Source organism: Capricornis sumatraensis, chromosome 1 (assembly GCF_032405125.1).
Source record: "Capricornis sumatraensis isolate serow.1 chromosome 1, serow.2, whole genome shotgun sequence".
In the NCBI taxonomy this organism is placed as follows: domain Eukaryota; kingdom Metazoa; phylum Chordata; class Mammalia; order Artiodactyla; family Bovidae; genus Capricornis; species Capricornis sumatraensis.
The window spans coordinates 186,422,979-186,438,176 of record NC_091069.1 but is presented as its reverse complement, the minus strand read 5'-3'; the positions used below and the strand labels follow the sequence as shown (position 1 = coordinate 186,438,176).

General features: G+C 45.3%; 1 protein-coding gene and 1 pseudogene across 1 annotated transcript; both read left to right on the top strand.

Moving 5' to 3' along the window:
* Positions 1 to 1,475: 1,475 nt before the first annotated feature.
* On the top strand, positions 1,476 to 2,377 carry LOC138076476 (Golgi phosphoprotein 3-like; annotated as a pseudogene).
* A 9,359-nt stretch (positions 2,378 to 11,736) lies between these two features.
* On the top strand, positions 11,737 to 14,590 carry RTP1 (receptor transporter protein 1). The gene is made up of 2 exons (XM_068982687.1): positions 11,737 to 12,008; positions 14,071 to 14,590. The coding sequence occupies exons 1-2, from the start codon at positions 11,737 to 11,739 to the stop codon at positions 14,588 to 14,590; spliced, it is 792 nt and encodes a 263-aa protein (XP_068838788.1).
* The last annotated feature ends 608 nt before the right edge of the window (positions 14,591 to 15,198 follow it).

The following is a 15,198-nucleotide window of genomic DNA, read 5'->3' as shown; positions in this document are numbered from 1 at the left end:
AGACGCTTGATATGATTTCAGTTTTCTTAAATTTACTGAGGTTTGATTTGTGACCCAAGATGTGGTCTATTCTGGGGAATGTTCCATGTGCACTGGAGAAGAAGGTGTATTCTTCTGCATTTGGATAGAATGTCCTGAAGATATTAATGAGATCCATCTCCTCTAATATATCATTTAAGACTTGTGTTTCCTTCTTAATTTTCTGTTTTAATGATCTGTCCATTGGTGTGAGTGGGGTGTTAAAGTCTCCTACTATTATTGTGCTACTGTCAATTTCCCCTTTTATGTCTGTAGTGTTTGTCTTACATATTGAGGTGCTCCTATGTGGGGTGCACCAGTTCAGTTCAGTTGCTCAGTCATGTCCGACTCTTTCTGACCCCATGAATCGCATCATGCCAGGCCTCCCTGTCCATCACCAACTCCCAGAGTTCACTCAGACTCACGTCCATCGAGTCAGTGATGCCATCCAGCCATCTCATCCTCTGTCATTCCTTTCTCCTCCTGCCCCCAATCCCTTCCAGCATCAGTGTCTTTTCCAATGAGTCAACTCTTCGCATGAGTTAGCCAAAGTACTGGAGTTTCAGCTTTAGCATCATTCCCTCCAAAGAAATCCCAGGGCTGATCTCCTGTGATGCTGGCCTGTGGGGAGAGAAAGGCTATGGTGATGGCTCCACCCCCTAAGCATGACTCAGCATATCACCTTGCTTCCATGGCTGCCTGGCTTTCCTCCACAGGCATTTCCCACCACAACCTCCTCCCTCACATCCCCTCAATCCATCTCTCCACAGTCAACAGCAGCCCTCACCTTGGGATTGCTCCACAATGCCTAAACTCCAACTCCCAGCCACTGCACCTTCCCGGGGACCTGCATCCCTGTCTGGGGTATGTATGGCTGAGGCAAGGACTATTTGATTCTCATTCCATTTAGGCTGCCACAGATCAGCTGTTTCACTCTCAGCCTTAAATGTTTCTCCTCTGACTCAGACAATTGCCCCAATGTGGGGATCAGACCCCTGCTTCAGTTCCCCCACCTGCCGAGGGCAGGTCCAGTCCTACTAACTCTCCTGTTTTCCCCCCTAGCTCCTTCATCCTATTGAGTTTTGCATGGGGCTATATATTCTTTTCCACTCATCAGGTATTCCTGTCCACTCTTGGCTGGTGTTCTGCATGCACTTATGTGTCTGAAGGTGTATTCCTGAAGTATCTGTGGACAGAGAGGTTCTCCACATTTACCTACTCCTCTGCCATCTTATTCTCCCAGGTGGGGTTCAAAGAGAGAAATCCTATCTTTGCCAGAGCTTTAGGTGTTTCATATAACTGTGGGCCCATAAATTGTTAGGACAAAGAAGAAACTTACAGCTCTGCATCGAAGGATCAGGAAGTTTGTTCTCTCTGCGTGGCTGAGAAGTTTTTCGCCTAGCAGGACGGGGTAGGGGGTGGGGGTGGGGACAAATGTCCCCATAAAATAGAGTGCAAGCTGCAATCTGCGTTTGGCTGTAACCCAGGAGTAACGTCAGAAACAGGTGAGAATGACCACCTTAACTCACCAGGCCCGTCATACTGAAGTAGGGAATAATTCTGAAAAGAAGGTAGAAAGTGAGGAAGATATGAATCAAGACCGAAATCAAGACAATGAGGACATTGGAGACTCTAAGGATATCCGCCTCACCCTTATGGAAGAAGTATTGCTCCTGGGACTATAAGATAAAGAGGGTTACACATCTTTCTGGAATGACTAGATATCATCTGGCCTGCAAGGCGGCATTCTGATAGAATTGGCCATGCAAGGTCGAATGTATCTAGAACCCCCAACCATGCGTAAGAAGCGACTACTAGACAGGTACTACTAAAGTCAGACAGCCCAACAGGTGATGTTTTACTGGATGAAACTCTAAAACACATCAAAGCAACTGAACCCACAGAAACTGTCCAAACATGGATAGAGCTACTCATCGGTGAGAACTGGAACCCTTTCAAATTACAGTACCAGCTGAGAAATGTAAGAGAAATTGCAAAGAACCTAGTAGAGAAGGGTATTCTAACCACTGAGAAGCAGAATTTCCTCCTATTTGACATGACTACTCACCCAGTGACCAATACAACAGAGAAGCAACAACTAGTGACAAAACTTCAAGACAGTGTCCTAGAGCGGTGGGTAAATGACCCTCAGCGCATGGACAAGTGAACACTAGCTCTGCTGGTGCTAGCCCACTCCTCTGATGTGCTAGAGAGTGTCTTCTCCTCTCTGACAGGTGACAAGTGTATGGCGATGAGTCGAGCCAAGGACCTAGTTGAACTGGACCCTGAGGTAGAGGGGATAAAGCACAGTGGCACAGAGATGATCTGGGCTGTGCTGGCAGCCTTCAGTAAATTGTAAGCCAGCTGTTGCGTTTCTCCTTTTCCATTGCTGGCCAGTGACTATCAGAGACACCATCACTGAGTTTTATGTGATGAGATGTTTTCCATCATTTTTCTTTTTCCCTCTTGAATCAAAGTTGTTATTTGGGGAAAGCAACTTCAGGGCTTCTCCATAGACCTTGTCTCTTATAAGCAGGCTTTATATCTCCCTATACTTCCACTCCAGAGGTGAATAAATTGGGTGAACCAGCACTCACCCAGTAAACATTTTCTCTCATTTCTTGGCTCACTTCCATCCAGTGTGCTTTTGGATTATCAGGAATATTTCAGTGAGATTTGGATTTCTCTAGCCATAGAATGTGAATGAGATGTAGAGAAAACCATTTATCTCATTTTTTAAAGTTTGTTTTCTGTCTTAAATATATGTTTTCAGCCTATCTCTCAGGCTCTGCTAAGTAATGTAGCTTATTGAAGTAGCCATCTCTTTGAATAAGGGGCAATGGAAATAAAACTGATTTTTGGAGCAAAAAAAAAAAAAAAGAAGAAGAAGAAGAAGAAGAAACTTATAGATATGTGGTACAATTCTATTAACCTTAGGGTCACAGAAATGTAGGACCAGAGAGGTCAGCTTCTCTGGGTAACACAGCAAGTCAGTGACAGAATGGAGACCACCCCCGCCCTCAGTTTTTCTTGCTCTCATTCATTCCACATTTCTTTCTCATTCTCTCTCTCCTTGTAGTTTTTTAGAGTTTATATATGTAGATATGTACTGAATATCATATTATATATAATATGCAGGGGTATGCGGCACCATATAGTCAGACAAGAGGCCAGTTGCTTCCAGAAGCAGGTGAGGTGTCCCAGATGTTAAAATGCAATTCAGTCAAACAATGGCAAAGAGTCCAAAGAAAACAGTCAAGGCAACACTTAGATTGAAATGGCTATGTATGCCCAAATCCTTCTCAGTCAGGCACAAGTGGTCTGGGCGATGCCTGGGTCACTATAACCCATGAGCTCACTCTGGGGCAGACTTGGCTAGTTCTGGGCGGGTATGTTAATCTGTTTGAGCCTTTTAGACTTGTTCCCGATGGGCACTCAGATAAGGGGCTGAGAGACGGATAACTTAGGAGTTTGGGGTTAACAGATACACACTACTATATATAAAGTACATAAACAACAAGGACCTATGTAGAGCACAGGGAACTATATTTGATATCCTGTAATAATCTATGGTGGAAAAGAATCTGAAAAATCACAGATATATGTGTATAACTGAATCACTTTGCTGTACAGCTGAAACTAACATGACATTGTAAATCAATGAATGAATGAATGAAGTTGCTTAGTCGTGTCCGACTTTTTGAGACCCCATGGACTGTAGCTTACCAGGTTCCTCCATCCATGGGATTTTCCAGGCAAGAGTACTGGAGTGGGTTGCCATTTACTTCAATTTTAAAAAGAGGCTGAGTTCATTTTCTATCTCTTTCACCCTGGCCCTGTGATTGCTTTGACCAACAGAATATGATAGGAATGATATTCTGGGATTTCTGACCCTAGACTTAAGAGCACTGGCAGCTTCCATTTCCTTCCTCTTGGAATGCTCCTTCCTGGGAACCATCCACCATGCAATGAGGAAGCCTAAGTAACTGAGGAAATGCCATAACAGTGAATAAGGAATTCTGAAAGTCCACAAATGCCAGAGCATTATGAAGAAAGAAGAGAACCTATATCCATAGTACTTGTCTATTTCGGTTAAAAACAAAGTTCTACCTATTTTCATTTCCCTGATGGAAATGGTCAAGTATAATCAAACTGCCACCAGGTGGTTAGCTGGTTCCCCATGAGATTGTGCCCCCAGTCAAGGGTTCAGTGTTGATCTCTGCTCTTGTCATTTGGACACTCAGCAGTGAGCCTAGAGAATACCTTATTTGCCACTATGATATTCTGCGTAGCATTGCTTGGGTTCATGCTCACAGAATTCATTTGTCTTACTATATCTCCCATCACTGTAAAGCGACTGACCTGAATGAACAGTGGGAGGCCTTTGGAAGACTCAGTTATAGAGCCATCTATGTAACCTTGCAGGGCTTCCCTGTGGCTCAGATGGTAAAGAATCTGGCTGCAATGCAGGAGAGCTGAGCTTGATACCAGGGTGAGGAATATCCCCTGGAGAAGGGAATGACAACCTACTCCAGTATTCTTGCCTGAGAAATTCCAAGGACAGAGGAGCCTGGTGGGCTACAATACATGGGGTCACTAGGACTTGGACACAACTGAGTGACTAACACACAGCTGACCTTGCAGGACTGGGGTATTATTCTCCAGGATGTGGCATATACTTTGAATTAGCAACCAAGGTTTAGTGCCGTTTTCCTCAGCCTCAAGTATTAAGAGGTGGAAAAGCTCTCTCAAAATTACCTCTGATGGTACACTAGTGATTTTAGTTGAGTTCAGTTCAGTTGCTTAGTTGTGTCCGACTCTTTGCAACCTCGTGGACTGCAGCACACGAGGCCTCCCTGTCCATCACCAACTCCTGGAGTTTACTCAAACTCATGTCCATTGAGTCAGTGATGCCATCCAACCATCTCACCCTCTGTTGTCCCTTCTCCTCCCTCCTTCAATCTTCCCCAGCATCAGGGTCTTTTCCAGTGAGCCAGTTCTTCACATCTGGTGGCCAAAGTATTGGAGTTTCAGCTTTGGTGTCAGTCCTTGCAAGAATATTCAGGACTGATTTCATTTAGGATGGAGTGGTTGGATCTCCTTGTAATCCAAGGGACTCTCAAGGGTCTCCTCCAATACCACAGTTCAAAAGCATCAGTTCTTCAGTGCTCAGCACTCTCACATCCATACATGACTACTGGAAAAACCATACCTTTGACTAAATGGACTTTTATTGGCAAAGTAATGTCTCTGCTTTTTAATGCGCTGTCTAGATTGGTCATAACTTTTCTTCCAAGGAGTAAGCATCTTTTAATTTCATGGCTGCAGTCACCATCTACAGTAATTTTGGAGCCCAAAAACTAAAAGTCTGTCACTGTTTCCACTGTTTACCCATCTATTTCCCATGAAGTGATGGAACCAGATGCCATGACCTTAGCTTTCTGAATGTTGAGCTTCAAGCCAACTTTTTCACTCTCTTCTTTCACTTTCATCAAGAGGCTCTTTAGTTCTTCTTCACTTTCTGCCATAAGGGTGGTGTCATCTGCATATCTGAGGTGACTGATATTTCTCCAGGCAATCTTGATTCCAGCTTGTGCTTCTTCCAGCCCAGCGTTTCTCATGATGTACTCTGCATAGAAGTTAAATAAGCATAGGTTAAATATACAGCCTTGACATACTCCTTTCCCTATTTGGAACCAGTCTACTGTTCATGTCCAGTTCTAACTGTTGCTTCCTGACTTGCATATAGGTTTCTCAAGAGGCAGGTCAGGTGGTCTGGTATTCCCATCTCTTTCAGAATTTTCCACAATTTGTTGTGATCCACACAGTCAAAGGCTTTGGCATAGTCAATAAAGCAGAAATAAATGTTTTTCTGGAACTCTCTTGCTTTTTCAATGATCCAGTGGATGTTGGCAATTTGATCTCTGGTTTCTCTGCCTTTTCTAAAACCAGCCTGAACATCTGGAAGTTCATGGTTCATGTACTGCTGAAGCCTGGCTTGGAGAATTTTGAGCATTACTTTACTAGCATGTGAGATGAGTGCAATTGTGTGGTAGTTTGAGCATTCTTTGGCATAGCCTTTCTTTGGGACCGGAATGAAAACTGACCTTTCCAGTCCTGTGGCCACTGCTGAGTTTCCAAATTTTCTGACATATTGGGTGCAGCATTTTCACAGCATCATCTTTAAGGATTTGAAATAGCTCAGCTGGAATTCCATCACCTCCACTAGCTTTGTTCATAGTGATGCTTCCTAAGGCTCACTTAACTTTGCATTCCAGGATGTTTGGCTCTAGATGAATGATCATACCATCATGATTATCTGGATTGTGAAGATCTTTTTTGTATAGTTCTTCTGTGTATTTTTGCCACCTCTTCTTAATATCTTTTGCTTCTGTTAGGTCCATACCATTTCTGTCCTTTATTGTGCCCATCTTTGCATGAAATATTCTGTTGGTATCTCTAATTTTCTTGAAGAGATCTCTAGTCTTTCCCGTTCTATTGTTTTCCTCTATTTCTTTGTATTGATGGCTGAGGAAGGCTTTCTTATCTCTCCTTCCTAGTCTTTGAAACTCTATATTCAGATGCTTATATCTTTCCTTTTCTCCTTTGCTTTTCACTTCTCTTCTTTTCACAGCTATTTGTAAGGCCTCCTCAGACAACCATTTTACCTTTTTGCATTTCTTTTTCTTGGGAATGGTCTTGATTCCTATCTCCTGTACAATGTCATGAACCTCCGTCCATAATTCATCAGGCACTCTATCAGATCTAGTCCCTTAAATCTATTTCTCACTTCCACTGTATAATCATAAGGGATTTGATTTAGGTCATACCTGAATGGTCTAGTGGTTTTCCCCACTTTCTTCAATTTAAGTCTGAATTTGGCAATAAGGAATTCATGATCTGAGCCACCATCAGCTCCCGGTCTTGTTTTTGCTGACTGTATAGACCTTCTCCATCTTTGGCTGCAAAGAATATAATCAATCTGATTTCGGTGTTGGCTATCTGGTGATGTCCATGTGTAAAGTCTTCTCTCGTGTTGTTGGTAGAGGGTGTTTGCTATGACCAGTGCGTTCTTTTGGCAAAAGTCTATTAGCTTTTTCCCTGCTTCATTCTGTACGCCAAGGCCAAATTTGCCTGTTACTCCAGGTGTTTCTTGACTTCCTACTTTTGCATTCCAGTTCCCTATAATGAAAAGGGCATCTTTTTTGGGTGTTTGTTCTAGAAGGTCTTGTAGGTCTTCATAGAATCGTTCAACTTCAGCTTCTTTAGTATTACTGGTTGGGGCACAGACTTGGATTACTGTGATATTGAATGGTTTGCCTTGGAAATGAACAGAGATCATTCGGTTGTTTTTGAGATTTTAGTTATTGATTAGTTAGTGATTTTAGTTAGTTAGAATTTTTTTTGTTTGTTTATTTTTGGTTTACTCTTTGCTTCCTATCCACCACAACTTTGGACTCTGCTGGTTCAGAGGTCTTGGTTTCCAAGGGAGGAATGTTTCCATCAAGGAAGAAAAAAATGGTTTAATTAGGTGGAAGTTGAGATTACCACCTGGGCTCTTTATACCAGCAAATCAACAGATCATGGAGGAGCTTACTATTTGGGTTCAGAAAAGGTAAATCATTTTAGGAAGGACAGTTCTTTGTTGTGGAAATGTCAGGTGTGTTTAGATCCTTGGTTTCCAGGCACCGTGTGCCAACAGAAACATCTAGTCATTAATCCAACCAGCAAACATACCCTCCTCCTTCCCAAATGCCCTTTAGGGATATGGAATTGTTCATGGTTGGGAATCACTTGTCATTAGTATGTTATTTTAAGAGCAAGGATGTTTATTTTTATAACATTTTGATACGCAATAATAGAATAATAAACTTCAGGAAGTATTTCTTATTGAGCCAAATACCAAATTAGAGACATGGTTTTCTTCTTTCTTTCTCCCCCACTGCCACACTATTTTCTACTTGGGGATTTAGCTTTAAACTATTTAATGGATTTAAATTGTGATCACAAACTTTAAGAAACTGGTCAAGGTGATGCCATTGGCTTTAAAGACATCTGTATTTGAGACAGGCTGGGACAAGGGCCCCTTTGCTGCAGTGCTTGCAGCTGGACAAACATACCCTCAAGCAAAAAAAAAAAAAAAAAGAAACTATAAGGGGATAAAAACAACGGCAGGCATGTGCAGTTGGGGCAAATTATGAACATCAGGATATGAAAAGACCAAAAGCCCACTGCCACTTCAGACGGGTTCAAAGCAAAAGCAAGGTACTGTGCATGCCTCTTGCCCTTAGTACAAGGGTGAAACTACCTAAGCTACCCCTCTGGCACGACCCCTGGACCCACCCCTACCCTCACCCCATACAAAGAACTAGCTCACTGTTCCCTTCAGGGAATGAGCAAGAGAACCTGTTACTTGTTTCCATCCCTTCCTGCTGCAGCACAAGTCCCAGCAAAGACTTGCCTGAATTTTCCCTATGGCCTCTTATCAATTTGTATTGATTAGAGTCCAAGAATCCTGATTGCTAAAAGACTGGCAGTCTCTAAATTGTGGATTTCATGGCATCAGAGTTCATTTGATAGACAGCAAGTTGCAATACCATAGGGTTATTTGCCTTGATAGAAATATTATTATATTAAAGAAAAGATTCTCTTATACAGAAGGATGTATTACATAGATCTCCACAATAGTAAGCTCAGGTTCTAAATTAAACTTAATTTGTGCCAATGGGAATTGCATCAGCTGGTTACACACACACGTATGGACATACGCGCGCGCGCACACACACACACACACACACACACAACTCTGGTGATTCTTACCTTCTGTGTTCTTGTCTTTCATCATAATGTTTATTGTAGCAACAACTGCAAAATACTTCTAGAGAATTTGTTCCTGGTATCAGGTAATACACTTTGGTTTCACAACGAGTTCACAGAAGCTTCTCTCAGCTTCACATACTTCCTGGAAATATCCTCAGTTTCCACTCTCTCCTTGGCCTGTGGCTGCAATGTAAGACAGCTCCCATCACACCTCTGAGGCTGGTTAGTCAATTTATGTACTTCTCTGGGTATCAACTGCCTTAACTCAGAGACAAAAACACTGACTTAAAGGATAAAAGTTTAATGAGCCTAAAAATCCTCTCCAGCATGAATGTTCAGTGGCTTTGACTTAATTTCTGTCTTTCTTATTATGTCCTGTACAAAGCTAGGGATTGACACCTCCCCAGAGATCTTTAACTATGTAGCAGCCCCCAAAGAGACAGACCCTGGCCCTAGGCACTACCTGCAATGCCTCATGAGAAGCATCTTTCTTCCATCCAATGGCCTCAAGCCTACATCTTGCCCTCCAAGGATTCAGGTTTCTAAGTATAAAGCTCTGTGAATTCATATGTGGCTATAGTCAGAGGGGACCTTAGTCTTGCCCTGTACTCTCATTCTCCACTGAACAGATGAACTAACTGAGGCTAAGAGAAGTGACTTGACCATGGTCACAAAGTAAGCCAGTAAAAGGGCTGAGGATATATGTTGGTATCTCCACCTTCCAGTTCAGTGTTCTCTCCACTGAACCTGGGTTGCTGCTGCTGCTGCTGCTAAGTCGCTTCAGTCGTGTCCGACTCTGTGTGATCCCATAGACGGCAGCCCACCAGGCTCTGCCATCCCTGGGATTCTCCAGGCAAGAACACTGGAGTGGGTTGCCATTTCCTTCTCCAAAGCATGAAAGTGAAAAGTAAAAGTGAAGTCGCTCAATTGTGTCCAACTCTTTGTGACCCCGTGGACTGCAGCCTACCAGGCTCTTCCGCCCATTGGATTTTCCAGGCAAGAGTATGGGAGTGGGGTGCCATTGCCTTCTCCGCTGAACCTGGGTGCCTCTCATCAAATGACTATGGCATCTCAGGAATGGTGAAGCTGCTGATATTACCTCTGTATAGAGATTATTACTAAGATGAAATAAATTAATACATATACAGTACTTAGGAAAATGCCTGATACCTTGCTTAAGTGCTACATAGTGATTGCTGTTGCTATGCAAATTAAAAATGTATTCACATAAAATATCCACACACATTTTGAAATGATATATATAAATATATTAGGATACCCAAGAGGATATAAGAGCATTCCAAAAAAAAACCCCAAACAACCAGGCAAGTAATTTCAGAGCTCCTGCTTTTAATCACCAGAGACACTGCTTCATTATTATCCCACTGCCTATCTGAATAAACTGAGGCTAAAATAAAGGATGCCAAAGCATCAGGCATTCATGCAAAGGCAGGAGAATCACTTGGAAGACAGTCTTGGGTATCAGATAGGAGATTTAGGTCCTTCTTTTTCATCCCTAAACTTCAGAATCTGTAGGCTGTCTACAAGTTACACTGTTGAAAGAGCCTGCTCATGTTCTAGCTACATCAAGCTTCTACAGGGAGTAGAGCCACAAGTGTGTTTTCCAACTGTAGGAAGCATCATCTCTCATGCCTGAAATGCAGGCCCATGAGCTTCAGCAATAAGCTTTATTCAAATAGGAAGTGAGTGTAATTGTGAAATGTTGGAAAAAATTAATGCCCCCCAAAAGAGGGTTTCCTAAATAAATTACGCTCAGCCATATAACAGCATATAGGCAGGTTCTGAGATGGAATAATATTAATGATGTGTGTGTGTATATATGCACACACACGCACACACACATCTATATATACTTGTACATGTACAGAAGAATAACAGGCAGGGTGTGCACATCAGAATATTAACAGTGACTATCTTGAGCATGGGTATTAGGAAGAATCTTATCTTTGCCTTGTTTGATCTATATTTTCCAATTTTTCTATAAAAAACCTGTATGACTTTTATAAAGGAAAATGTATTAAAGATTAGCCAAAGAGGCACCAATAGTAAAGGCTGATTTCCCCATGGGTATTATGTTCCTCTTCTATAATCAAGTTGAAGATTATCTTTTCTGCGTCTGCCAGGCTGATGCAATGGTCCCACCTTTGTGCACAGGTGGCTGCTCTTCTACATGGCTGTCACAGAAGCACAACAGATCCTGTTGTGCTCTGGTTACTGAGTACATACCCAGTTATAACTGTCTGGCATACACAGAGCCTGGCACATGGGTATGTTTGACAAACAAATTGATGGGTTGGTACAGACTCAATAGCTTGGATTTGGCCAGGAGTTCTGCCATTTATATGCTAGGTGAGTCCCAGTCTCCTGATCTGTATAGTGGCAATAATATTTGTGGATCAAGAGACCTCCAATCGTTTTTGTAAATGGCCAAGTGTTGGTTGCAAGACAGGTGAGGGTGCAGAGAAAGGGTTTATTACTATTGCTGCATCTATTAACAGGTCTGCCTCTTCCCGTCCCTTATTTCTCTTTGGCTCCCAAAGGCATCATGGTTACCACAGCAGCCAGATGCTGATGATACCTCCAGGGACAGCAAGGTAAAGCTGAGCCATTTCCCAGGTCCTCGCTTCTGCATGCCCTTGGCAGGCCAGAGTGAGATGGTCTGAAGCTCACTCTCCTTTCAGGCCCCCCACCCTGTCTAAGGTCGCTTAGATTCACAAACTCTGCCTCCGCAGCCTCAGTTTGGGGCCCTGAAACACCCCTTCAGAGACTCCCTCCTTCTCAACCTCTGTCTCTTGGCTCCCTGCCTGGTTGCCGTGGAAACAGGTTCCACTGCGGACAAAGGAGGGAGCTGGATCCCACTTCCTCCCGGTCCTACTGATGAGGATTTTTAGACCGTGGAGACTGCGCTGCCCTACCCTGCACCTGCCCTCACTCCCCGTGTTCTCGCTCAAGTGGAGCTTGCCCTCCCTTGCCCCTGACGAGACCATGTGTAAAAGTGTGACCACAGGTGAATGGAAGAAAATCTTCTACGAGAAGATGGAGGAGGCAAAGCCAGCGGACAGCTGGGACCTCATCATAGATCCCAACCTCAAGCACAACGTGCTAGCTCCAGGCTGGAAGCAGTACCTGGAGTTGCATGCTTCGGGCAGGTGAGTAGCCCAGGAAACAGGCTCTGCAGGCAGCCCCGGGGACACCTTTCCAGAAGAGATAGAAACGCGGAAAACCCATGTGCTAAGGGTCAGCTTTGCTGGGAGGCCACTGTAGACTGGGAGGCAGAGGAAGAGGAGCTAACTGGGAGCTGGGGCATGTGAGTTCGACCCCAGTTCTTCCACTGAGCACCTGGTAACGTTCCCTCTCTGAGTCATAGCTCTAAGTGCTGATATTTTATCTATTTTTATATTTAATAACCTCTTTGATAGCTCAGTTTTAAAGAACCCACCTGCAATGCAGGAGACTCTGGTTTGATTCCTGGGTTGGGAAGATTCACTGGAGAAGGGATAGGCTACCTACCCCAGTATTCTTGGGCTTCCCTTGTGGCTCAGCTGGTAAAGACTCTGCCTGCAATTCAGGAGACCTGGGTTTGATCCCTGGGTTGGGAAGATCCCCTGGAAAAACAAAAAGCTACCCACTCCAGTATTCTGGCCTAGAGAATTCCATGGACTGTATAGTCCAGGGGGTCACAAAGAGTTGGAGGACATGACTGAGCGACTTTCACTTTAAATCTCCTAAAAAGGTTGAAAGCCAAGAGAAGGGGAACGTGCTTGTCGGTCAAGAGATCTGTGTTCTGGTCCTGGACCAATTCAGTTTCAATCTATTTAATTCAGCTTGACTTAATATAAACTACTGAACACATGAAGTATGTTGGAAACTAGCTCTACTCTTCATGGCCTTTGAACAATCCAGTTTCCTTCTTGGACCTTTCCCCACTTGGTGGAAGAAAGGGTTAGCGCAGATCCTTGTTCCTCAGGGAACAGTAGTATCGGCACCACCTGGAACTTGTTAAAGATGCAGAATCTTGGGTTCCATTCTAGACCTACTGAATCAGAACCTGTATTTCAACAAGGTTCCTAGGTGATTCGTACTTACAATAATGTCCGAGATGACTTTCCAGCACTCTTGTCTGTGGGTAGATTATGTAAAGACTTGCCTCTGGGACACAAGGTTTGGAGGCTGAGTGGTGCAGCCTGGGGGTCAGAAGCAAGGCCTTCCTTTCTACTTTCCCTGGTTCAAGTCACTCAATTTAATAAGAAACATCTACTGGGCACCTGTTACGTGTTGGAACCAGCTCTGCCTCTAACTCACTGTGTGTTCCGCTTTCTTACTCTCTGTGCCTCAGAGTAAAACAGAGGGCTAACTAGGTGACGCCTAAGGTCTCTCTAGTTCTGACATTTTCCATTCCAAGTTTTGTAGTTTTGTTTCAGAGAGGGGAAACAGTCCCCAAAGGACGTGAGTAAAAGAAAATAGATAAATGAAAATGTGGGACCCCTTACCCAGCTGGCAGGACAGATGCAAAGGACTGAACGCTTGTTGACAGGGCCCAGGAGCTGCTCAGGGCCCAGGGCTTGTGGGGCTGAGGGAGGAGGGCTGGTGTCTCCTCCGGACCCAGCTGATGGCCTGAGAGCCCCGGCTGGCTCCAGTTAGCTCACTCTGGGTGTAGATTGCCTCCATATCCAGGACTTCAGGCACATTAATCTTGGCACTGGCCCAGAGGCTACGAAGCGATAACGGTGTCCTTTTCTCTTGATTTGGGTCTAGCCACAGTCAGTGTGGACAGGTAAGAGCGTGTGGGTGGATTTTGCATTTTCTAGGTGATGTGGGCCATCGCTGCTATCAGACTCAAAGGATATTTGAACAGAAAGAACTCCTTTCGTGCAACGTGCACGTTTTACATGTGAGGAAAGCTGCCCAGAGCCACTCTCCTTGGGCATTGAGATGGAGGGCACTGAGGCTTCTGCAGGGCACAGAGAAGGGCCCCGAGATGGCTGAGCACTGCTGGATGCCAAGCGCATCCTGAGGCTCGGGCTCTGGTCCCAGCAGAGCACACAAGGGGGCGGGCTCGGCAGCCACCTGGGGAAAGCTAATGAACTCAGGGAGCCATAAACACACCGCCTCCACCTGCCAGCTCTGCCTCCTGCCCCACACCTCCTCCCTGCAGTCTGTTTCCACCGTCTCCACTCTGTCCTCTCCTCTCGCCTCTCCTCGTCCCCGCAGGTTCCACTGTTCCTGGTGCTGGCACACCTGGCAGTCGCCCCACGTGGTCATCCTCTTCCACATGTACCTGGACCGCGCCCAGCGGGCGGGCTCGGTGCGCATGCGCGTCTTCAAGCAGCTGTGCTATGAGTGCGGCACTGCGCGGCTGGACGAGTCGAGCATGCTGGAGGAGAACATAGAGTGCCTGGTGGACAACCTCATCACCAGCCTGCGCGAGCAGTGCTACGGGGAGCGCGGCGGCCAGTACCGCATCCACGTGGCCAGCCGCCAAGACACCCGGAGGCACCGCGGCGAGTTCTGCGAGGCCTGCCAGGAGGGCATCGTGCACTGGAAGCCCAGCGAGAAGCTGCTGGAGGAGGAGGCGACCACCTACACCTTCTCCCGGGCACCCAGCCCCACCAAGCCACAGGCCGAGGAGGGTTCTGGCTGCAATTTCTTCTCCATCCCCTGGTGCTTGTTTTGGGCCACGGTCCTGCTGCTAATCATCTACCTGCAGTTCTCCTTCCGCAGCTCCGTCTAAGATTCCCTTGCTGGGCCCAGGGAGACGCTGGGGCCCGAGGGGCCAGCCAGCTGGTGGGAGGGGGTGACGAGAGGCCTGGGTTGGGAGTGGGGTTAAGTTTTAGCGCTGGTGCCACCACTGACTCCACAGGGACCCTGCACAAATCACCCAGCTTTTCCATCTATAAAATTAAGGGTTTGGGTTTAATCATTGGCTTTCTGAAGTGAGACCCAGGGCCCCAGTGCTCTGCATGGTGCCTTAGGGACTTTTTGCATTTGGAAGGGAGACTGAGGGAGTGGCTTTCCCACCCTGGTCCTACCTCCCATCCCCGACTCCTACCTCCTCCTCTTGCTTTAATCAGAGCAGCTCCGTGTTAGATGGAGTTTTATGTAAGAGTTTTGGATGGAAAAATGTCCAACTGGTTTTAAAAAGTTTGAAAGTTACAGGACTAGGTGATCTTAAAGGGCCTTTCCACAGTGATGAGCTCACCCTTGCCTTCTGGTTCACCCTACCACTACCCCTCATTATCACCCACATCGGGAGCGGCGGCCTTAAATTAGCCTCTGCCTATTGTATGGAGAAGGCAGTGGCACCCCACTCCAGTACTCCTGCCTGGAAAATCCCATGGA